This window comes from Macrosteles quadrilineatus, unplaced genomic scaffold, assembly GCF_028750875.1.
Source record: "Macrosteles quadrilineatus isolate MER2022 unplaced genomic scaffold, UCM_ALF_1.0 Scaffold_2__2_contigs__length_208266976, whole genome shotgun sequence".
Classification (NCBI taxonomy): Eukaryota; Metazoa; Arthropoda; class Insecta; order Hemiptera; family Cicadellidae; genus Macrosteles; species Macrosteles quadrilineatus.
The window spans coordinates 186,286,997-186,312,425 of record NW_026542595.1 but is presented as its reverse complement, the minus strand read 5'-3'; the positions used below and the strand labels follow the sequence as shown (position 1 = coordinate 186,312,425).

Genomic DNA, 25,429 nt, shown 5'->3' with positions numbered 1-25,429 from the left:
CCAGACAGATGCTGAATACAACAGATATATCAGCACTCTCATATTATCTGCATCTCCTGATCACGTCTTTATAAAGTAACTTACTTCCATGTAAAGGTGAATATTTGTAAAATTAAGTCTTGATGGATTATTCAACTAATTTTAGGTTTTAATGGTTGTCTCACATAATTACTGATCTAAAATTGATATTTTACGTCCAAAGACGCTAGGCTGTTGTAGCCCGGGATTGTTTTTCACATTATTTATGGCTCTAGACCTAGGGTTTGCTGCAATATCACTTAGATAAAGGCCATTGTTAAATTGACGGGATTTGAACCTGTGGTTTTAAGAACCAAAGTCCTGTGTTCTACTACTACACCAGCTCACTTCACTATCTAAAATGATATTGACTTAAATGGAAACAACCTACCTAAAAATCACAAATAACTAGGATTAAGTTACGTTCAAACATAGTCGTGGATTTTCTTGAAAATACCCACGATAAATAACCAGTCAATTGTAGCAGTAGGCTTTTGTTGATTATCAGAGAATCCCTACTCTTCTCACAGATAAAACCTCACAATGTACTGTATGCTGTTTGCCGTGAATATTAATATATTAAAATATGTTCATATATTATTGTGCATGGCGTATAAATAATGCATATACACGCCAGCTGAAGGACAGCGCATCCCATGTACATAACAGTCCCTACGTATCATCAAGGAGGTATCTATGTACCTTCTTCCTACTAAGGGAGAAACATAAACCCCTGAATACCTTCCTTAAGGAAAGAATACCTTCCTGGGATGCTGATACCACCTGCTGGGGGGTTTCCTTAAGGAAGGTGAAGTATAATCCATATAATACTATCATAGATTAAAGCGACGCTTTAGTAAGCTCGATATAAAGTAATTATGTTGAATGAAAATGTTGTGAACATATTTCTAAAGATTACAATTAGACCAGGCCCTGGTGGGAGTTGAGTAGACCTATGCAAAATTATTCGGACACACTTTCTCTTTTTGATTGTAGTATGAAAACGCATGCTGCCACCAACGGCGTTGGTCAAGCACCAATATGGCTGCAATCCAATATGGCGGACCACCTGACTTGACTTTGATCGAGAAAAACGCTAATATTTCCATTGATTTTGTCCGATTTTGATAACTTTTTAAAGTTAAAAAGAAGAATAAATTTGCTTGAAAATTCTATATTACACTCATAGTGGTATCCCGTGTGATAAAGTCATATATTATATTTTAATAAATATTTTACTGTAAAAGAGATTAAATATGCATTAAGGTGATTTCATTTTTAGTTTTTACTGATGAAATATATCCAGATAAAGGTTCGTGCGGACGCACGAAGTGCATGCTGACAGGGCGCATCCGACGTACATGGTAATTTATCTAGGTCTAGTCCAATCCCATAAGAACAAGAGATCAATGTGTGGCAAGCTTCGTCAAGTGTGTTCCTGGTTTTTCATAAGTTTCAGGTACAATTCGGCCAAATCAGAAATCTCGTCACCTGCTAAAATTTCACCTTTTGCTAAGGGTTTAAGATACTAAAATAGCTTAGGGTTGTTCGTAACCTTGATTGACAAGCTGCATAGCAGAGTGTGTTGTAGATATCGTGCTAGTGGTATCGCAAACAGTGTAAGCATGTAAGGTAAGAAATTATCTAAGGGTATCCTAATCAAAGCGTACCCTCCTTTGAATACCATCCTCTCTCCTTTGGATACCCTCCTCTCTCTCCTTTTGTTGTTACATCTCCTTAGAACACCTTTATGTATAAGGTCCTTTATTCTTATGTATCCTTAAGGAGGGTTTTCTTAAGAACGGTATCCTTAAGAAGGACGTCCTTAATAAGGGTATCCTTAAGGAGGGTATCCTTAAGACAGGTATCTTTAAGGCGGGTATCCTTAAGAAGGGTATCCTTAAGGAGGGAATCCTTAAGAAAGACATCCTTAAGGAGGGTATCCTTAAGGAGGGTATCCTTAAGGAGAGTATCCTTAAAGATAGTATCCTTAAGGAGAGTATCCTTAAAGATAGTATCCTTAAAGATAGTATCCTTAAGGATAGTATCCTTTAGGAGGGCATCCTTAAGGAGGGTATCCTTAAGGAGGGTATCCTTAAGGAGGGCATCCTTAAGGAGGGTATCCTTAAGGAGGGTATCCTTAGGGCGGGTATCCTTATGGAGGGTATCCTTAAGAAGGGCATCCATAAGAAGGGTATCCTTAAGGAGAGTATCCTTAAGGAGGGCATCCTTATGGAGGGTATACTTAAGGAGGGTATCCTTAAGGAGGGCATCCTTAAGAAGGGTATCCTTAAGGAGGGTATCCTTAAGGAGGTTATCGTTAAGGAGGGTATCCTTAAGGAGAATATCCTTAAGGAGGGAATCCTTAATAAGGGCATCCTGAAGGAGGGTATCCTTAAGACGGGTATCTTTAAGGCGGGTATCCTTAAGAAGGGTATCCTTAAGGAGGGAATCCTTAAGAAGGACATCCTTAAGGAGGGTATCCTTATGGAGGGTATCCTTAAGAAGGGCATCCTTAAGAAGGGTATCCTTAAGGAGAGTATCCTTAAGGAGGGCATCCTTATGAAGGGTATACTTAAGGAGGGCATCCTTATGAAGGGTATACTTAAGGAGGGTATCCTTAAGGCGGTTATCCTTAAGGAGGTTATCGTTAAGGAGGTCATCCTTAAGGAGGGTATCCTTAAGGAGGGTATCCTTAAGGCGGTTATCCTTAAGGAGGTTATCGTTAAGGAGGTCATCCTTAAGGAGGGTATCCTTAAGGAGGACATCCTTAAGGAGAGTATCCTTAAGGAGGACATCCTTAAGGAGAGTATCCTTAAGGAGGAAATCCTTAAGGAGGACATTCTTAAGGAGGACATCCTTAAGGAGATCATCCTCAAGGAGGACATCCTTAAGGAGATCATCCTCAAGGAGGACATCCTTAAGGAGATCATCCTCAAGGAGGACATCCTTAAGGAGATCATCCTCAAGGAGGACATCCTTAAGGCGGGTATCCATAAGGAAGTTATACTTAAGGATGGTATACTTAAGGAGGGCATACTTAAGGAGGACATCCTTAATGAGGGTATCCTTAAGGAGGACATCGTTAAGGAGGGTATCCTTAAGGAGGGTATACTTAAGGAGGACATCCTTAATGAAGGTATCCTTAAGGAGGTTATCCTTAAGGAGTTTATCCTTAAGGAGGACATCTTGAGGAGGACATTTTAAGGAGAGTATTCAAAGGAGGGAATTCGAAAGGAGGGTATCCTTAGGAGAAGTATCTAAAGGAGAGTGGAAATAAGACTATGTAAAACCTTGTTAATACTTTATTTATTCCAAAATAATATTATTGATCATAAAAACTAAAGAAGCTTTAGTATCCCAAGGTGCCATCAAACCTTCTGCAGCATTTTGAATTCTTTTACGCCGGTCGTACTTAATGTTTACAGTCTATTAAAATCAATAAGTCCTGTAGTCCATTAAAATCAATGAGATAAAACTTTGTCGTCACCTGTCAAGATTATCACCCTGCGTTTTATTACTAAACATATTGTAAAAAGATAATAAAAGTAAGAAGAGCACACCACACTGCTTGAGTGGCTTTCGTCACTTTGATTTGTTTCCAAAATACTTATTTCTTATTTAACCAAATACAAATAAACATTGACCGAGTGACTGTGTGACTCAGCGACCTCGAGAGATGAATGCCTCATTGGCACGACGTCCTCCACTGAATCTTCCTCAGTTGTAATTGGTCCGTTATTAGAACGTCCGCGGCTTTGATAAACGCGCGTCACATTTGTCTACAACGGACAAGTCTGGCCTTCCAAACGTCATCCATTCACTGCGACGAGGATTTATAAATACTTATGATTTACACTCAGTTGCAGTAAGTTAATGCTCATTGCAACTGACTTTATTAGTCATCTTGCACGTTTGTTGAATGATGTTCATTTTAGTTGCCAAGATGATGTTGTTAGTGGTTATTTTTTAGATTCAAATTTCAGTAAGGGATTAAAATTGCTTGCAATCAATGTTGATGTCTCAAGTCATAGCTAATTACACCCTGCCTGAACTTATAGTTATGGTATAGAGGAAAGTGTATAGTAATACTAGACTTTACTTAGAGAAAAGACATCGTTTAGTTTTGAATTTTCCCGTCGACCTTGGCCTTATCTTTGGACTTATGCCTGTGTTTAGCACCTTTCAAGCAAATAATGTGGTGAGTCTATACTTCACGAGAATGAACTGTTATGATACATATCAGTTGCACCAGAGGGACGCGAACCCCCTAGATCTCTGCCTTGTATACAGTCAGGTTGCCGACTAAGCCACCGTACCATTGTACAATGTATTCTGACTCAATTCATGTTGTGTTTTTCTAAGTTGGGTGAAGCTAATTTCTTAAGTGAAATGTCCTGTCACAGAGATTTGTTTATTTATTTATTTCGGCATACACAATTTTATCATGACGCAAATCCAAAGTGGCTACTTAAAAAATAGCCTATAACTTAATATGCAATGATATTTTTACAATGATAAGTAGATATAACAACCAATAAGGACACACAACAAATAATAGGCTACAATAATGCAATAATACACCCAAAAACAAACAATGAAGCTGGTATGATTCAGTGCATACAAATGCAGCGATCACGCATAATTTATCAGAGACAATTTAATAGTTAAAACGGGTGAGTAATAAAGATAAGTAAATATAAACCTGTAATAAATAGAATAAGGAGATGCTGAAGAACTCTATTTGTGCTCTCTTATATGTAGATTTTTTTGTGGTCACGGCCGAGGTGTTCCAAAGGTCCACTTGAGGTAACAGGAGTTCCTCAATCCTATGGAGACGAGGTATGACACTGTTGTGTTCGTATTTGCTGGCTTAATTATTTAAACATAACATTTATTTTGTTCCACCATTTTTTTAAACCTTCAACGTAACTTTATATCCTAGAAATCTAGTCCTCAAAACCACTTGCTATAAATGATTGTGTAAACTTTAGTAGCGGTAACGTTCCACACCTGACTGTCAGGATAGCTTACCTCAGTGACCTACACACTGACCGTTGAGTGTGTGTGTGTGTGTGTATGTGTGTGTTGGTGAGTGCACGTGTGTGTGCTGACATTTAGGCCCTTTGCCATTACTCCACTCCGACTGTCTTGTTAATAACTTCGCCATTATAGCTGATTGCCGACGCAATGCCTCATTCATAAACTCTCACCTCCTACTTGAACAAGTTGGAAATACTCTGGCCTTAAGTCGTGTGGTTCATGTATGGCTGTTGTCTAGTACTCCAAGAGAAGAGAATAACTGTCACAAATAGTGAATGCTTTCTCGTACGTTCGTTCGCAAACTATACACTTTAAAATATATTGGAACACATAGCTGTACATATTTATAATTAAATAAACATGTACAGTGCCAAAATAGTGGTACTGTGCTTTCAAAATTAATCTAATAATTTCAATTATGTTGACGTTGAAAATTGTAAAATCACATTATAACCACAATTACTTTTGTGTACATTTTAGTTTTTAAGCCTACTGTATGATTAGATTTGTATAATTTATAATGTTATAAATATATAAAGTTACGTTAAAGGTTTTAGAAAATGGTTGGAAAAAATTAATGTTATGCCTGAATAATTAGATTTGCACAAGAAAGGTTTTAAAAATAACCGACTACTATCAGTTTAATTTCTTTTTTTAATCAATATAAAACTCTTTTGTTATTTAATTGTTAAAGGCTTTTCTGTTGTCTTTGTATCTTGTTGGCTCCTTAAACTCAAATTCTAATGGTATACGGATGTTAAAGTTGATTGATTTAACCCAAATGACAATCCAAATAATAGTTTTATGAGGTTCTGTGAAATAACCTGAAACGCAAGTAACTTTAACCATCAAAACTAGGATGTACAAACAACAAATCACATAAACATATACAGTAATAATTGTACATACACGTAATAGTCATAGTAAGACAACTAAGTAATGGAACAAAAAATTAACTATAATCATACTACTAGTTAACAAGATGAAGAGCTATCACAAATTACTGTTGTGGGAAGGGTGTGAATTGGACTACGTTGAATGGTGTACTTACGAAGATTTACTACATGATATTGACAGTTGCTAGATAGACTGTTAGCCACATGGTTGATAAGATTGTAATTAAACTGGTGACAAGGCATTCGAGATCAGGGAGCTAACAAGGATTAATTGGTACTCTCATGGATGGCAGCCAAATTACCATCAAGATATGCTTTCATAGCACATGATGATGATATGTTTACTTATAGCCACCTCTAACTGGAGAAGGCTATGGTTTACTGCAACACATATCTAGTGAAACACCTTTAAAATTGTAATGTTATAAAAATACGTTTTACTAAGAAGAAAATACAAATCTTATGCAGTTGTTAAAGTAGTTTTCTTTTGCAATCTTGAACCATCAATTGGACATTGCCATGACACAGGATTATTTTTTAATACAGTTGTTTCTGTCATAACTATTCTCTTGGCACATGTTCACTGTCCATTTATAGAATTATTTATGTCTTGGTTCTTACTCAGATAAACCCATCTTAACTTTCTAAAATGGTTACAACCGTTTCTATGTACCCTTAATATTTTAGTACTCAGTGAAATATTAGTGGAGTCAATAACCTAAGAGTTAGGCTATTATTAGTTGTACTCATTAGTTGAAGTTTTTTTAGACATTAAACTGTAAATCAAATATTTACATATTGCATTTATATGAATAGAAGGATGGCTAGAACTGATATATTTAAAAAAAATATTGTACATTAGTATTTTTATTTTTTTATTTTATTGAAGTTTGTTTAATGAGTGTTTGTAATTGTAATTCCTTTGAAAACTGCTTCTCTACTGAATATCATATAAATCCAAGATATATTCTAATGGCTCTGATTAAATAGTAATTTAATATATAATTGGCGCTACTCCCCCAATAAGAGAAAAACGTTCACCAATTGCAAATTTCTGTAACACAGTTTTAATGTATTGTTTAAATGTTCATTCAATAGAGAGTGCAGTTGTGTAGTTTTAGCGAATTTCCCATATAGGGAATAAGCTATTTTGGTTTAGTTAATGATCCTTCTATTCAGTTTCTTGTTTATCGTATTTTGTATGGACTTTTTACTGGACCACCAAACTAAAATAATGGAAGGTAAAAAGTAGTATAAGTACTAATTGGACCATATAAATTATGTCATGTAAAAAATATTACATACCAACATCACACCAATAAATAATAACAACAAGTGAAGAATTCAGGCCAATTTCAATAATTGCAATTCTCACCGGCTGTAAAAAGCGTGTCCCTGATAACACTATACTTTAAACATAATTCCATTTCTTAAATTGCCACCTTAATTTGTCGCTGAAATATTCTCCTGCTGAATATTTAACATCCATCAGGTCAGCTGGCGTAGTCCCACGGAGAATTAGACGTTCTTCCGTCTTCCTGTTTCTGAATATTTGAACACAGGGTTCAAGACAAGACACGACCTGCTAAATTATACATCTCGGTAATAGATCTTACAAAAGAGATGGAATATTTAAAAATCCCTTGATTATGATTACTACTTTGTCTATGCCTTAATCCAACTAAGGTAAATGGGTTAAATAGAAAAATATTTTCATTTATAGTTTAACTAGATAAATTGTGAATCTAGTAGAATATTTATTCTACTATGACTTCTGGTCGGGGAGCGAGCTGATCAGTGGTTAGAGCGCTGGACTTTGGTCCAAGAGGTCCCGGGTTCAAATCCCGCCAAATCACCAATGGATTTTATCTAAGTGATAATGCCGCAACGCCTAGGTCTAGCCTGAAGTAGTGTTCAAAACAATCCCGGGCTTATGCCTAGCGTTCTTGGACAAAAAAAAAATAATATGAATTTTGGTTGATAAATTTGTATTTTGCTAAAGAACTATACAAATATGTATTTCACTGTTTAAAGATATTTATACTGAAGTTTATAAGTTATTGTAAACTAATTAAAAATATGTTAAAAGCAAGAAATAAGAATTGGAATGCAGCCAGATATTGGTGTGGTCCAGTAAATCATGGGATGAATTCCTTGAATTGAATTTTAAGCCCAACAGGGTGGTTTTAGTGCTGAATTTCAAATCTAAAGGTAGCTTTTTTGTATTCCAATCGCGGTCAATTCTGACACCAAAATTATATTTGTCATTGGACTGCTAACTAATAATATTCTCTGAAAAAAGGAATAAATCACTATAAACTTTACAAAGCATACATTCTAAAGTCTTACAAATTATAATTTTATCTTTTGAATGGATTTATTGTTCAATTTAACGAGGGTGGCAAGTTTGTATTATTGAATGTCAACGCTGTCCAGGCTATTTACAGCGTAGGAAACGTGTGTCAATTACAATTGCGTTGGAACGTTAATCAAGGCACGAACATTCAAATAGCGGACCAATTAGCTGCTGGAGATTCCTGGACGTTGCCAGAATGTGTCGCTCTGTGATTGGTGGATCAAACTGTAGCTGGCGTTATACTGCGACAGTCCTAGCGTCGCTGAGGTGTGTGCTTACGTTTCAAACTATACGAATTCAATATACCGACATCGTTCTATCTACGGGGTGTGATATTCGGGGTAAAAATATCCAATTAAATAAAACATATTGGTAGAATTAATAAATAGCCTACATTAAATTCATATTGGGGAGGGTTTTGCATTTTTATTAGCTACGTATAGTGTGTATTATCTGTACTGAAAGCTATTATCATAGTTTCCAAAGGTGCAATTTGCTCAAAGATGAACCACTCAGTTAAAAAACTTGAAACGTTTTAAAGACGTGATCAAGAGATGCAGATGATATGAGAGTGCTGATGTATCCGGTGTATTCAGCATCCGTCTGGAGCAGCTGCTGAATCTCAGGGAACCATTAATAATCAACTGTAAGAGATGAAACCTACTTGCTGACGCTGCTATGCATTCATGTAGCGAGAATCACATCTGCTACGTATCTTTATTTGATCAGGGATTTACTGAAATAGTATAATATACTGCATTCAAAAATGTTCATATACGTTGTAAATTAATTATTTTTAAAATCTTAAACAACCATTTGATGTTGGGATGATTAACATCAATCGAATCTAATCTATATTCTTGATTCTTGGTTCTTGATTCTAAAACAGTTTCAAATCAAGCTTGTAATAGTTAGCTACTATGGACTTCAGCACTACCTTCACATGGACTTCAGCACTACCTTCACAACTGATTGTAACCAATAACCTCGATAAGGCACGAGAGTTGTAGAATGACGATACTGTGCGTGGGTGTACTGACATTTAACTCGATAGGTTACTCTAAAGTCAGCTGGTCCATTAACACCTAGTTATTGGTGGCCAAGCTTTGCCTACAGGAAAGCATTATGTCTCAACCTCATGTTAACCTTTGCTCTCGCATGGTTTACCTATGTACACATGTACAAACTAATTATTTTACACACGATAACCAGAGGAAAAATCAACATATTATTTCAAATGTGTACAATATGTAATACCGTTAATATAAATACGTTTATTTAAGTGGTTTTCAATGCGGTTTCTTAGGTGAGGCCATAAGTAAGTAACTTAACAGATGATAAACTTAAACGAAAGACATATACTTGAGGCCAAATTTAGGAACGAAGATGATTTAACAACTCTTTCTCAACTTGTAACCCACGAGACTGAACTATACTTTTAACAAAGTGGCCAAAAAGGTTAGGCTTGTACTTGACATCTTTCAAACCTCTAAGAGCGTAATCTTAAGGGAACTGGGAAGGTTTATTCGTTTGACTGTTCGAATTCGTGATCCTTCTGCATGTAACTCTCTCTATCTCTACCTAGCTTAAAACTGTGTGAAGTTAGTGCTTTGAGATTAAAAGACCCATTTTTGCATCTTCCTAAAAATTAAGAACATTCTTCAGTTCGTACCCAACCAAGGGTCGAAACCTGTAATTCTTTGTAGCCTTCAACATACGAACATTTTACGTACTGCACGCTTTACAATGTTGCACTTCCAACGAAACTAGTCGGTACCTACCTTGATGATAAAGATTTGGGCCACAGATGGAGGTAAGATAGCCTAATTTGTTAAATAGTTCAGGAATATAAAATGGATTTACGAATCTTCTTACAGTTCTTGTCGCGTATTACGACAGCCACTTTGAGCATATTGTTGGAGTTACAAGATCTCACCGTTTAATTTTTCTTCTAAAACGACGAAGGCAGGCCAAGCTGAAATCCATTCCGTAGCTGGCGTACAAGCTCCGAGCCCGGTGACATTTGTAAGACAATCCCGTGCTTCCCACACTATGTGAGAGTGTGATTATTGTCCCATGACAGCTCAGAGTGTTCTTGTCCCGCTGATATACGATCATTCCGTCCTACACAGTTTACGTAACTTACTGGACCACATTCTCACTACTTGCTTGATTTAGACATTAGATCTCAAGATTTGGTTTTGGCATACAAACAATTGTGTGACAAATGTATTTAGATATATGCAAAACATGTTGGACTTTTGTTGGATTTACAGATTTGTTGTGGGTTTTGACCAGAAAAATACCTACCAGAACTTTCCATCTGACGCCAGCATATAATTTTTGTTGTTATTGCGGTTCTACCCTGAAGATACCGATACACAATAGCACTAACAAGTAGTCTAGTCGAATTGCTGTGGAAGCTTTGTAATTTTTACTTAAGAAAATATTAAGCCTACAAAAATATTATATTTTTGTTTATGTTTCATAGGTTTTTTAAGTTATTGTCCCTTGTTAAAATAATTATTATAATATAGTTTATCTTTGTAAATGTTGTTGTGATGGCCTAATTTTTTTTTCAAAACCATTTTTTGCACTTCTTCCGCACTCAAATTATTTGTTAATCCCAGATTTCGATTTGACCCTCCAATCACGAATCATGCGCCTATTGGGTCTGATGATGATTGGAGTGTCCAATCGAAATCTCTCACCACTTACCAACTTTTATATGTATTTACCATATTGTGAGTAAACAGTATAAGTGTAGATATATTATTACAAGTGTTATTTGACTTATTTTTTTGTGGTTTTAGTTAATTTAATATACCACGTAATAACACGTACGATGCTGATAAAGAAATAATGTGGTGTTATTATGTGCTATGAGCATTATTTATTTCACTCTTGTACACTTCTGTTTATCAAACATTTAGTTAATATGAATAAATAAATAAATAGGGTTTAAACTTATATATACAGTTGTTTAAGAGTGTTTCGTTGTTTATAAGTGGCAACACTGGCTGGTGTAAAAGCTTTTGTTGACGAACGCTGACGAGATTTAAGCTATAACTTGGCGAAGCTATTATGAATCAATTTAAATAGACACGTTGCCTTTAAATATCAGATAATCTACCATGGTAGAATTGCATAAAATAATGCTTCAAGCAAAAGTTCTACGACCCCGACCTATGACTCAACCAATAGGCATTACTCGCTGCATAATAATTTGCTGCTAGACGAAGCCTATCGTTAGCATTTGTCTGAGGCCTTCGACTGACAGGCTAAATGGTTAAATATTTCACAATTTCTTTGTGATGAGGAAATTCCCTGAAAATTAGGAGGACATAATGTTTGAAATAAAAAGTTTTACAGGAATTTTCATATTTTCAGTTAATGATTTTTATTAGATACGTTCATGACTTTGAGTGGATTTTGACCATGTGTTTAAAATTTATCATTACAATTCGCGTAGAAAAATGAAGCACTAATCCAATGAATGCGATCAAACACGGAAATGATACATTTAAGTAACTTATATTAATTGTTAAAAGTTATGTGTAACAACTACTTATCAACTAGATATCCCTAATGTACGTCAACAATATCAAGCCTACATCATCTTTGTTATTGTTTTTCTTATATGAATGAAGTTTGTAGTAACACAACATAAATGTAAAACCTCCTCGGTTGTCTAGTGTGGTAAATACTAAACATGTGAGCTATTTATGCATTTCATCAAACTAGATTCGTGGGTTAGCACACAGTTATTGTACATGTAAATATTGTATTCAGTGATAGCCAGGTTTAATTTGTCTTTCAATTAAACACTTTTAGAAATCACACTAAACTTGAGTTATGGCTGAATTATAATTGTAGTAATGCCATTCCAGCTGATTACTAGGGCAGATTGGGGTGCACAGGAGGTAAGTACAGAATTATAATATTAAATTTTTTTGTTTAAAGACGCTTTTGGAAAATTAAAATCAAAATTAAGTTATTCCTGCAGCTAAACATAAGCATATATTATGTTTGGTCAACTGTTGATAAATTTAAGATGCCGTAGGCTATACCTATACGTCAAATTTTTAAGCCAAGATCGCATTTGAATCTAGTTTCACTGTGTATAGGGTGTGATTTATTGGACATGTTTATTTTTATTTCATAGTAACATTATTTAAATTTAAAATGTGTAAATCTATTCTGCAAAATTACTTTTAGATTAATTAATGTAAGCAAACTTTAAGAGCCATAAAGTCTGAATATTACTGCTTAGTCCAATCGTGAATGATCACTATTATTAAACTTATTTACCGTAATGAAGAGAGCATTATAAGTGCTTCATTTCATAGCTCTCATTAAGAGATTGTTGATTTTCACATTTTTATGTTATCCTAATTATTTATAAACCCACTTATGCACTTGACTTTATAGATGTAAGAAATAAGTCTTATAGAGACAACTTTTCAATCTCACTTGTCTAGGTAGAATACGACTGCGAGGAACTTCAGAGTCCTGTAGAAGTTGTTCAAATAGTCTCTGACACAGAATCTGATCACTGCTACACCAGAGGAGAATGCGGAGAAACAGTCCAGGAGATACAGAAGGTCCACATACAACAGGACAACCTGCAAGACATTAACTTCAAGTGGGTGAGAATTGTAGTACATTATATTAGTCCGCGAGTCAGTACAGTTAGGCCAAAGCGTCTGTGCGAACGGTTGGTTCGCCACGCGCGTACAGAAAGTTTGGCCTAATGTTTCAGTTTATTAAGTAAATCATTTGTATTCTTCTGACCTACCCCATCTGACTCAACCACGTACATTGCGTTGTAGCAAATATTTTCATGAAATCTGATGTACTGGCTGTGGTCGAAACTTTGCCAAATTAATAAGCCCCATCACCTAAGGAAATTACCGTAAACCGATTACGGTTCATCCCAGAAAGAGAAGAGACTTATTAAAATTAAGGAGTAACCAAAAATATAGGTTAATAACCAATGACCTAAACTTAAAGTAAGTGGCTACTTGGCTGTAACTGGTGACTTATAAAACGTAATTAGTTTTTTACGGAAACAGAACCATCAAAAATGTATTTAAAATGATTATACTATTCAACCTTCTTTCTTTCTTATTCAAATAGTTCCAAAATTTCTAAAAGTCCGCAAAAAATAAGACCGTGTAGTCATACTGAATCTCCTATAATTATCCGTGAGTCGGTGGTCTGAGGAAAAATGTTGCTGCATTTGTTAATGCCGGGAATTGTATATTCAAAACCATACGTTAAACGTAACTTATTACGTTATATACTTATATATTTATATATTTAAAAGTAACTTATAAAACAAATCAATTTTATGTCTCAAACATATTTTGATATGAACAAACAAAATCGAATAAAACCATGTGTTTCGTAATTTATTGTTTCTTGTAGTTTTGTGATCGGTGGGGACGGCAACGTCTATGAAGGGCGAGGATGGAAGAGAAAGGTCCAACAACATCAAAATTGGCAAACTAATATCTGCAATAATCTTGTCATAGGCTTCGTCGGAGGCGATATAATAGGTAAGTAATGCTGATATTATTAATACTAGTTTTGTTTGACAACTTGACCACAAGCATTCTAGTACAGTAGGTTGGGCACAATACTAGTGTCTAAAGGTTATACCTAATCAAAAACTATTAAGGGTCCAAGTGTTTCTTTGAGTTTCAGCAAAATGTGTTTACAAAGATAAGTAAAAATAATTTTACCTAAATAAATTGGAAGTGAGACATGTATAAAGCCCCACTTTAAGGTGTATAATCCCTAATATAATATTAAAAAATATTACCAACCATGAAATATATACAGGTCAAATTAACACCTTCAATACATTTTGATGATCTATACTGCTTTCTTAAAACGTAATCTGCAATATAGTCATAGTTTGACAGCTGCTGTTATAGTTAGAGTCTGATTCAATTGCAGTTCCAGTTACCCTAACAATTGCAGTAAAAGTTTCAATTCCAGAAATTGTTTCTATTACAGTTGCAGTTGTAGTTACGGTATCATATTCAGTTGAAGTTGCGGTTACTGTTACATATTCAGTTGCAGTTACAGTTATATTTTCAGTTTAAGTTGCAGTTGCAGTTACAGATACATTTGAAGTTTCAGTTGGAGTTGTAGTTACGGTTACATTTGCAGTTGCTGTTAGAATTACAGTTGCAGATACAGATCCAGTTGCAAATACTTGAGATATAATTTTGCCGGACTGTAATCGTTTGAAGTTATATTCATTAGAATATCTGTATAGTAATGCTCCTTCTAAGATAATTGAAAATTTTAAGTATAATTTTTTGTTATTTTTGTTTCAGCTAATCCACCATCAAACGTGGTGTTCCAAGCATTTCATGAGTTTATCGTCCATTTTGCAGAAGAAGGGAAACTCAGTAAAGAAAAACACATTGAAATAAAAATGTAACATTCCATTAATGATTCTTTAACACTATACGTTTACTACTCGCTACTATACTTATATTTTTTATTAAAACTGTTTTCGTGCACCAATAATGAGTTTATTTTTCATACTAATTTTTAGTACATCTTCAAAACTCAAAAGATCAATTTTAAAAATTATATTTTTTACCGTAAAAACAATTGTTAAAAAATATCATTGCTGAGTTTTACATTAAAAATGAAATGATATACAATTAATTTATTCTTTAATTGTATAGTATACTCGTACAGTGTATCAGACACCCTTTCCATTTTTTTAATACACTAGTTACAGCTAGCTACAGCATTTGAACAAAAAATTAGCTTACTTGAGATACTAATTGCTGTTTTTAAATAATAAATCATGTCCATTCAATGAATAAAAGTTTAAGTTGCTAATAATAAGTAAATAAAAATAATGATAGTAACTACGATATTTGAAAAAAATACTTCAAACCCTTAATTTTAATCTGTTTAACTCTGCTTTTAAAACCATAAAGCTTTTATTTTTGTTGTGAAATTGTTAAATTTACAAATAGAAAATATAAAAGATGACACAATGTATAAATTGTTAAAAAAAATAAAAGTTAAAAGGGCTTGTATTTACCTCAATCACTTTCTTCTAAAAAAAATAAGGTATATACAGGGTGTCCCGGAACTCTCTACCAATATTTTAGGGCATTGCTCCTGGGTAAGAAACATACCTAAATATCATATTTAAATTGTCCTGGAGTCCTTAGTTACTCACACAGCCGCAATTTAGTTTTTTCAGTTATATTTTTTTTTCTAAAGAATAGCTAAACATACGAAATGGAAACTTTGCACAAACATTTATGAGAACTAGACAAAGCTACCAAAAAACTATGAAGATTTTTCAAATTCATAAAACAAAATTGCGGACATTAAAAATTTTGTTTCTTAAATAACTTGAAAACCGTTGATTTTACAAAAAATTTAAATGTCCGCTATTTTGTTTAATGAATTGTTTAAAAAACTTCATATTTTTTTGTAGCTTTGTCTAGTTGTCATAAATGCTTGTGCAAAGTTTCCATTTTGTATGTTTAACCATTCTTTAGAAAAAAATTAATAACTGAAAAAAACAAAATGGCGGCTGTGTCAATAACTAAGCACTTCAGGACAATTTAAATATCATATTTAGGTATGCTTCCCACCCAGGAGCAATGCCCTAAAATATTGGTAGAGAGTTCCGGGACACCCTAGTAACCACCACGAATTTATCAATGTAGTCTTTTACTAAATATTAATTTGTAAACACTCGTTATCTATTGAAGCCCTTATCTCCATTAGAAAATCAACTAACGACTTTACATAAATAATCTTTAATCAGAATAAGGTTAGTGTTGCCGATATTGTTAGTCTCCTTCCATTGTTACATATTGTTGCATACTCTAAATAGACTGTGAGTCATACACGGGTTTGTAAGGATTGAAAACTTTTAAGGAGTGATTTGCAGCTTTTTTTACTAGCGGGAAAGTGATTTAAAGTAAGTAAATATTTTAATCATCTACTGTAAATGTTATATTTGAGTTTTCAAGTTTTTTTTATGTCCAGCAAAGTTCTTAAAAATAGAGATACAGTGTTGATGTTAACATCAAATATTATATTTGTAGCTTATGAAATCATGCACGTTGTGCATTATCACTTCGTATGATAGGTTGCTTTGGTTACAAAAGTGTTGTTTCGTCTTACTCTACTGTTATTCTTTAGCTTATATGTTTTTTTAGACCATTTGTTTATTAGTACTTGAAGATTTGAGCATATTAACTGTAAATTAAGTTGAATTTGTACTTGTACACGGTATGTTTACTCATACATTTAGGGGTAAAAATCTTTAATTATATTTTATCTGGAGGTAGTTTATCTCAATCACAACGTATTTTGTTAATTGCGTTTTAATATCTTACATAAAACTTCTAGGTTTGATCTAATTTGATCTAAATTACTTCATCGCTCATTACAAAAAGTAAATACTAGATTAGTTTTAACTTCTAGTTTAATAAGTCAAAAGTTGAATCTGTTTTAATGATATGTGTACTATAAAAAGATGTTATTAAAATACAAAAACAAGATGTCAAGTTAAAAAAATTATATTTTTGGTCAGTTGGGAAACCGTTCTACGAATTAAGAAAATACCTCAGAATCTTATAATAATACACCACTACGTCTTTTCACAGTCCAGCAGGATGCCGAAAAAGAAGAAAGCGTACGATAAGATTCCGAGTTATAGAAAGTACGATTCAGAAGACGATAATAAGATCATAGACCCTGATGATGATCCTCGTAACATGTTCACGAAACAGTGGAAGTTTTTTACACGGGAACAGTGGGGGGCGAAGCCCGGGTTTGCCCATCGTCCGCTGCACACCCCGGTCAGGAAACTACGGGTGATCTATGACCTGAACATGGACCGATGTACGGTGACCAAGACCTGCAAGAAAATTGTCTTCGGAATACAGAGGAGACATTTACATCTGGGGTGGCCTGACATAAACCTCAAGTTAGTTTAGACTTTTTTTGTAAATTTCAACAATTGTATAAGTGTCAAGATCAGTAATAAGATTTTACAATTTTGCTTGAGTTGGCATGCACATGCTTTATGATGTTTTTGTAATATTACGATTTTTTATTTGATTTATGCATTATGTCTGATGTTTTTTTATGCAATTGACCATATATTACTGATTACTCGTAACTTCCCTTGTAATGTTAAACATGTCTAGAGCATTTATTTATTACAAGTAACGACTGACAGTAAACGTAACGGTGGAAAAATACATTTTGTGTAAAACCACCTTAGGATCTGGCTTACAGAAATTAATATTTCTGATGCATAGAATACATTTAATATCAGGAGCCAATTTGATATACATTCTTAGCCTTACAGTAGATCGGTGTCAAATCCTCAGTAAAAGATTTAATGGTTATATTGATCACCTCAGTCTAGGAATTAAAACCACCCAGATCCATATACATTCCCTACTACTATTATTCTTACCAGAACAATAATGTCTGAAAATTTCAATGACTTTTGCTGGGGAGGAATGGCCTTAACCTTTAGACGGAGTTAAGCTATAATATACCTAAAAATAGTAAATTTAAGAATGAATGTGATCGAATAAATTTTAACATGATCGATGATTTTTTTAGTTTCGTAATAGCAGGAGATGGAAATGTTTACGAAGGTCTAGGCTGGACCAAGAAGATCATCAGACTTCCTCACCATTCTCTGGAGACTGGGAACACCCTCGCCATTGGCTGTATCGGCAGATACAACAGTGAGTACAGCAAAGAAAATGTTGGTTAGATGCTCCATGAGAGAGGAGAAATGAAATAGTAAAAATATATAATGAGCCCGTGGTGGGAAATCAATGCAACAACGTGTGAGACTCGTGTTCTATTGACACCACTTACTATTAGATCAGTATGAATCAGCACACCCCTGCTTTGCTTAGTGCGTTCCATGCACAGGATGGTTAAGACATAGCGGACAAGCAAATTCAAGGTTAAAAATCCCGCTCTTTATAAATGATTTTAGTAATAAATAAAGTTTACAATATAATGGTGAACAAAGTCATACTTTAACAGAAAATCATTCATAACTCTATGACAACGTTTGGTTTTGTAGGTAAATTGTTTTACTTGTATATGGTGTTGCATTATTGTACACAGATAGTTTTCCCCAAAATATTTTAAGTAATATGAATAGTTAGTTGTATTCAACTTTTTTAGAAAGAATTCGAGACTTTTGAGTCAGGTTGTCAGGAAATATGCTTTGCATTTTGGAAAATTTTCATGTTTACAAAAATTACTAGAAGGGTAACTGAGCATAATACTTTTTACAAAAACTTTGCAAAATAAATTATAGTGAATTAAGTCAATTCTAATACCTATTCTAAATAATCTAAAACGATAACAGTTTAATTATACACAATTGTATCAGTATAGTTTTCTTTGTACTGAATTACAAAACTAATACTTTTACAAAAATATTTCAGGACTAACGCTTCCCCGCAGAATAAAGAAAACACTTGATCTATTTATAAAGAAGTCTGTAGAAGATGGATATATTGTAAAAGAAATATTTAATGGAGAATTCTGGAGGATAAAACAAAGTTGTAAACTGTGATTTTAACTTAAACTGTATAATTTTAACGGAATTAGAAGAGCTCTGGTTGTACCAAATGTTTTAGTTTGAAACAAGACAGTAAACTGCATTTATGGGTTTGTAGACTAAAATAAAACGCAATTTAGTAAACCTTAACATTTTTTCTTAAGCTCCTTGCACTCTTATCAGCAATGCTTTGCTGTTAAGAGCATAGTGTACAGTAAACAAACATGACATTTAGGGCCAAAGAATTGCACGAATAACAAGATAGCCTATATTGGGGTGATATCTGTTTTCTAAATGTTCTAAAACGCAGGTAACAACTTACCTGCTAAAGTAAAAGAAAACATGCATAATATAATGTTTTAAGATTTGTTTGCATTAGTTTGTGTACAAAAGATAGGCCTAACCCCACAGCAACAATCATTGGTTTAATTAAGAAAGGAAGTTTTCAAAGGAAAACCTTTATAAATACTCTTATCTCTGTGTAAAATAAACAATATTTTCGAAAAACTTAACAAAAATGCATAACACTTAAATGATCATAAAATTGTAAAAGTTTACTTTGAAAACTATATCATAACAAAGTGTTTTTTTTTCAAACAACTTGTAATCTAAAGTAAAATAAGAGTCATACTATTTTTTTTTATATCTGATCGGTTGTGAACTGCTTGAATCTTTTAACAATAATCTTCACACCCTTATCAACTTTTATCCGTGTTAGAATTAATATATAATATTAGAGATACTATTATCACAAGCCATTTTATAATGAGAAGTTTTGTTTAGTAGTGCTTTAAACTAAGGGGATAAAAGTAACGTTACACAAACGCTATCAAGGTGAGTGAATTGTGTTGTCTGTGGAGGTAAAAAATAGAATAGTCGATTGTTTACTTAAACAATGAACACATTGTATATCAAGACTTGCGTGCGTTGCACGTTTAATTTCGCACATAAGAGAAATAAAATCACAATAGTAAATGTTTTATTTGAATTTTTATATGGTGAAAAATTATGTCGCAAAGAATATGTCAAAACGTGCTTTTTAGTAGCATTAAGTTGGATTACAGTCCAACAAACACCTAATTAGTAACTATTAGAGATTATATAAATGTGTTTAAGTGAAAGAAATCTTTCTATTTACTATGTAAACGTCCAATTCTTAACGTTTGAACCAACGGGAGTCTAATGTAAAAACTAATCGATTAGTTTCAAGTGAACTTGGTTTTATGAAACATGTTATTGATCATTTAGTAGGTAAATAAGGTTAAACTATAGGCCTCATTCTTACCCGCTCTCTCATTTTTTATTTAATTACTTACTTTTAAACTCCCAACAATGTATATTAAAGAATATATTTAACCTCACCAAAAACTGCATCCAACTATTTAGATCCTATGAATCTTCTTCATTGGCTTCCAAAGTTTGAGAATCTTTGGATCATTTCCACTTCTTTTTTTGAACATTCAATGGTCTTCCCCTTATATGTTCTTTCCATTTTTAATTCATCATTTTTTCTTCTCTCTTATTCACATCAATTTTGCTTCATCATATTTCTATTTACCCAAATTCTTTACTTCCGATTGCCTCGTTTTCTTTTGTAAATTTAAACATTTCCCTTCTTTTTTGGAATAAAGAACACTCAATCGTCATTGATATTAGTGCTAATAACAGTATTAAGCCTGAAATGTTTTGAAAGCTCTAATTTGTAATTATTGTAAATATTAGAATTAGTAATTGATGTATAGTATAGCATAATTGTATTGACCTGGCTAATGCAAACTGTATAATTGTTAATTTGGCCCAATAAAATGATTTGATTTGATTTGAAGCCGATGCAACTTTATCATCTGTGTCCACACTTAGATGACGTTTGGTGAGGTGACGAGGTTTGAGTGGGGAGCTCTTGAGAGCAAAGCGAGAACAGAACTATGGAACCCTATCATGAAGGTGTTAGCGGTTCATGGAACACACACCAAACCCTGCACCACCAAATCCGAATGTATAAGGAGAATGCAAGAGATCCAAATCGTTGACATCTACCAAAAAAAGATGCCAGATATAAATTACAAGTAAGGGATCAGGCCGCTGAAGACAGTTAAGGTATTAGTGCAATAACATCATGCATTTAACTACAGGTTATTCACATTCAAACTAATTGTAAGGTGAAAAACTTACTTATTTTGAAGTATTTAGAGGGATTGAATATGGAGGGATTTGCTAATGGCATTATAGCGTGTACAATATCTTTAAATACCTAGGCCTAATTATCAGACACCTATCAAAATATAGTTGTATGTTAGCATGTTTAATAAAAATCTAAATAATATTAAAGTGTAAAAAGAGTGGAATTATAATTTAAAATTCATATTATATACACTTTTTACAAGGATCAGGATTGTGGGATTGTATTTAACATGTTCTATAAGCTAGGCTAGGGATTGCGTCAATATATCTTAGATGAAATTCATCAGTGGTTGGAGGGAGTTCAGCCCGGGACTATGGAGACCGCAGACAAGCACGCTCTCTATAATACAAACTAATAATAGTTTTTTACCTAACATATGAAAATCCCTAAGTTTTGTGGTAGTTTATTTTACATACATCTAAATTCCAGTTTTCTCATCGGAGGAGATGGAAACGTCTACGAAGGTCGGGGATTTGCAAAGAAAGTGTCGCCAACGTCTGACTATGTACCGAACTCTCTTGTCGTTGGGTTTATAGGAAATTGGGCTGGTAAGTATTCATATACCAGTGTTTACAAAAAAGTTAATCCGCTAATTTCTTGCAATTATTTTTCTATTGTTTGTTTGTTTTGTCATGTAGCTGTTAGTAATACCTGGTGTATCTAAATGTAAATTAAAGTATTGCCGTTGGAATGAAAAAAAAATATTATATCTGTTCAGGCTTTATTAAAATTGACAGGTTTTAGTTTTAGCTTTGTCAGACTATTAAAATTAATTCCGTTCTATAAGAGATTTTTCAAAATGTCCAGCTTATAAATATAGTTAGTTACGTAGAAGTAAATACAATAGGTACTCATTTAATACATATATGAAATATAACTCGTACTAATAATTCATTGAATCGGCAATTTGAAACATTTATGTTTCAATTCAGTCTTATTCCAGTGTTATTTATGTCTTATCTTCTTTCAGTTGAAGAAATGCCAGAAATGTTCGAAGAAATACTTACAGAGTTTTGTCGATTGTACGTCAAAGAGGGGAAGATAAACCCGAATTACAAGGACTATTTTGAAGTAGGATACTAAAATTAATGTTCCTGTGCTACATGTTATGAGTGACCAAGAAATGTTGATATACTTATAATTACTAATCAAAGTAATCAATGGGTTACTTAAGTAGAGATAGTTTTAGCGTTGTATTTATTTATTTTCCTACGTCATTTTTACTCAAATTTATATTTTCGCCCGTTTGTTCTAATAAAAAAATCAGCAAGTAAATCATTATGCATGTCGGTCTTAAGAGGGTCAAAGCTTTCAAGTTTCAGCATTTCTGCTATCAAGTAGGCCTACATAATGGAGAAGACGTTTTCAAAATAAAAATATTTTAGTGACCAAAGAACCTGACATTTTATTTTTAAACTCTTTATGTTATCAGTTAGAAGTTCTCATATTTAGTATTTTAATATAAAAACATAGTTTGTTGGAAACAATCATTGGATATTTAACGAAATAATTTACAACGAGAAATGTTATCATTTTAATGAGTTATGTTAAATAATACAGTGTACACTGAAAGTGAGATAATGTACAATAAGACAGCATATGTATTTAGCTATGCATTGGAAATGAACAAGAATTTTATTCGTACTAATATAGAAAAACAAAAAAGCTAAAGATTCTTTACACGATTTAATTATGGTTGATTTTAAACCACTTTAGCTACTTTCATAAACCTATTCGTTATCATTGCCACAAAATCAATGCACATAAAAAATCGAAATGCACGATCATTTATCTTTCTGTTTAAATTAAAATTAAAATGTTACTTTTTGCTTTTACTCTTTTTCGCTTATACATTGATTACATAACTGCTCATACTCATACTCGCCTACTCACTTCGATTGTGTATGACAACGTGTCATTATTTGTTCCTCAATTAGTACATATTTCAACTGTCCACTTCCTCCATCAGGAACACTAGTAATATGTATGCTGGTCTCGAGACGAATCCATTCTAACCCCTTGATGTCTCTATTAAAATGATATCAACCAGTTAAGAGGGCCCTCACCACGATGACTTAATGTTCTCATATTACAGTGGGCTCATATTCAGCTGCCTACTTAATTGTCTTAGATATCCGGTCAGGAATTCTATTTAATGATGTACTACTTAAATTTTTCACCGCTGTGTTCATAAGCTACTGTATGGAAGGTAAAGTCTAGAATTTAGTTACTGGTAACTGAAATCCAATACACCACCATAAGTTTGTACTTAACCATGTATAGTTGAACTACCATTGTTAACCAATAATGGACTGGGTTAGTACTTTTCAAAGTATAGTTGCATCAATGACAATTTTTTTAATTCTGTAAAAAAAATCCGAAATCAAAAGTAGTTTTAGAAATCGTAGTACTTTCAACAACTCAATAATTTTTATTTTAACGTACGGTAGTCTATATTAACTTCGAGATTAAATCTAGTTGCTGGGTTAAGATACGTTTAATCATTTAGGTTTACTTTTATCCAAATATAATAAGGCAGTTTTACATGGTAAACCAACTTATCTAATATTTAAAGATTCTCTCCATAAATTGCTATAAATTGTCCATAAATTGCTGTGACCGCTGGTAGTTGATTGACGCTTCCTTAGGGTTTTAGTTAATATTTTAGATAGAAAAATTAACTATGAACAAAAAGTACCACACCCCTCACACATATTGTTACTCTATCACTCATAATAACTACATTAAATCAATCATGATCTTAGAAAATACCTAAAATAAAACACTCACACAGAAAAGTGCGAAGAATAGAAATATTCCCGTGTAACAAAGTAAGTTGGTCAACTCGTATCGGAGTTTGATTGTTAAAAGTTGTCACTCGTCGCAGCAAACTTGTCATAACCTTCTCACAACTTTGTTTCTGTCCACAAAACCAATTTATCTTTGGGCCTTTATCAGCACTGGATCATTCAACTTGGTCCATCCCAGAGAGCATTTGAGGCGTGTCGTGTAGAAAGTGAGTTTTTCTCTCCTGGGGGTTTGGTAGAAGTTTCAGAACAACACAGTTAAGAAAGCTTAAATCGTAATTTTGATATTTTAGTGGTCCAAGCTTATAAAAAGGTTTTAAATAAAGGGGAAATAAATGTTATTATATTATCTATCTTTTCGAAGGTTTTTTTTTATTTTCTGTAAAAACCCTTTGTTATATTCCTAAAATGTATACAATAAAACGGAATAAATTGAAAGGGGTATAATGCAAAAAACCACATCTGCAATGGCTAACAGGATTGTACCTATCCGAGTACTTACTGCTATACACTGCAATTACTGAACAAGTTTGTTGAAAATAGTAATAGTTGGCTGTGGCTTTGATTACGGCACTTCAAATTTTCAATCAATAGATTGATTGCTAATATTCGTGGGTTTCCTCAATCAATGTCTAAGGAATTTCTCGTAAAACTACTTTAAAAACTCTTATAAAACCAGATTCCCAAAACTTGTTTGTTTAGTCGTTACCTGAACCATTGTAAAATATTAACAGCATTATATATTTTCACTTTTGAATTTGGAGGACGGTACTCTTGTCCACAAAAGCTGATTCAGCTGGTTTACAAAAAGAAATATTGATAAAATACCAACCATGCACTTCACATTTATTTGAATACGGACAATGGTTTCAATTACTTGAGGACGAATGTCATAGTTTAGTTTGATACGTTATCCAATTGCATACAATAATGACAAAATATTCACTAAACAGTAAACATTCCTCCTCATGACCCCAAGCCATAAGCCCCCATATTCTCAATTGTTCTTTAACAGAGGCAGTAGATCACCCTTGTGACATGTATAACCAGCCTATTAATGACGTATTAATTAACCGTAGGCTGGAAGGATTCGTCACAGTTTAGGATGAGTATATCACTCAATTAAAGTAGATGTAGTAACACTTCGGCCCAGTAACATTTCGGCCAAACTCAAATTTCTTAGAAAAACAGTAACACTTCGTCCCACTCGCTTTTACAGATGATTAAATAAGCTAATGGAGTAACATTTCGGCCCGACGAAAAATTGACAAGGGTTGAGGAACGCAGTTCAGGTAGTAAGAGGTACATGACCTGTATACTTTGCAACCACCCTCTGGTGGAATGTCGCCCAACCGTCACCCCTTGCATCCTCTGACCTCACATGACGGAGAATCGGTGGAATCTTACCTAACCTAACCTAACCTAACCTAACCTAACCTAACCTAACCAAACAGCAAATCACCCTGTATATCGCATTGGGGTACGAACATAGAGAATACTTACAGAAACAATGACTAATACTAA

General features: G+C 33.5%; 3 protein-coding genes across 3 annotated transcripts; all 3 read left to right on the top strand.

The window, feature by feature from the left end:
* The first annotated feature begins 12,086 nt into the window (after nt 1-12,086).
* Nucleotides 12,087-14,844, top strand: LOC128988121 (peptidoglycan-recognition protein 2-like). Its single transcript, XM_054409338.1, has 4 exons — nt 12,087-12,236; nt 12,795-12,958; nt 13,744-13,874; nt 14,664-14,844. Exons 1-4 carry the CDS (start codon nt 12,192-12,194, stop codon nt 14,768-14,770), a joined length of 447 nt encoding a protein of 148 aa, XP_054265313.1. The 5' UTR covers nt 12,087-12,191; the 3' UTR covers nt 14,771-14,844.
* Nucleotides 14,845-16,183: 1,339 nt separating this feature from the next.
* On the top strand, nt 16,184-19,020 carry LOC128983974 (peptidoglycan-recognition protein SC2-like). The gene is made up of 4 exons (XM_054403256.1): nt 16,184-16,288; nt 16,980-17,302; nt 17,953-18,080; nt 18,801-19,020. Exons 2-4 carry the CDS (start codon nt 16,989-16,991, stop codon nt 18,929-18,931), a joined length of 573 nt encoding a protein of 190 aa, XP_054259231.1. The 5' UTR covers nt 16,184-16,288; nt 16,980-16,988; the 3' UTR covers nt 18,932-19,020.
* Nucleotides 19,021-20,812: 1,792 nt separating this feature from the next.
* Nucleotides 20,813-22,283, top strand: LOC128985374 (peptidoglycan-recognition protein 2-like). Its single transcript, XM_054404811.1, has 3 exons — nt 20,813-20,982; nt 21,528-21,646; nt 22,069-22,283. Exons 1-3 carry the CDS (start codon nt 20,855-20,857, stop codon nt 22,179-22,181), a joined length of 360 nt encoding a protein of 119 aa, XP_054260786.1. The 5' UTR covers nt 20,813-20,854; the 3' UTR covers nt 22,182-22,283.
* Nucleotides 22,284-25,429: the final 3,146 nt, after the last annotated feature.

Bases quoted from the DNA above. Each gene is read 5' to 3' on its own strand.
- LOC128988121 (XM_054409338.1), top strand. From the start codon at position 12,192: ATGCCATTCCAGCTGATTACTAGGGCAGATTGGGGTGCACAGGAG. The intron at 12,237-12,794 runs GTAAGTACAGAA...TCACTTGTCTAG, and splicing joins CAGATTGGGGTGCACAGGAG to GTAGAATACGACTGCGAGGA. The intron at 12,959-13,743 runs GTGGGTGAGAAT...TGTTTCTTGTAG, and splicing joins CTGCAAGACATTAACTTCAA to TTTTGTGATCGGTGGGGACG.
- LOC128983974 (XM_054403256.1), top strand. From the start codon at position 16,989: ATGCCGAAAAAGAAGAAAGCGTACGATAAGATTCCGAGTTATAGAAAG. The intron at 17,303-17,952 runs GTTAGTTTAGAC...TGATTTTTTTAG, and splicing joins TGGCCTGACATAAACCTCAA to TTTCGTAATAGCAGGAGATG. The intron at 18,081-18,800 runs GTGAGTACAGCA...AAAATATTTCAG, and splicing joins CTGTATCGGCAGATACAACA to GACTAACGCTTCCCCGCAGA.
- LOC128985374 (XM_054404811.1), top strand. From the start codon at position 20,855: ATGAAGGTGTTAGCGGTTCATGGAACACACACCAAACCCTGCACCACC. The intron at 20,983-21,527 runs GTAAGGGATCAG...TCTAAATTCCAG, and splicing joins ATGCCAGATATAAATTACAA to TTTTCTCATCGGAGGAGATG. The intron at 21,647-22,068 runs GTAAGTATTCAT...ATCTTCTTTCAG, and splicing joins GTTTATAGGAAATTGGGCTG to TTGAAGAAATGCCAGAAATG.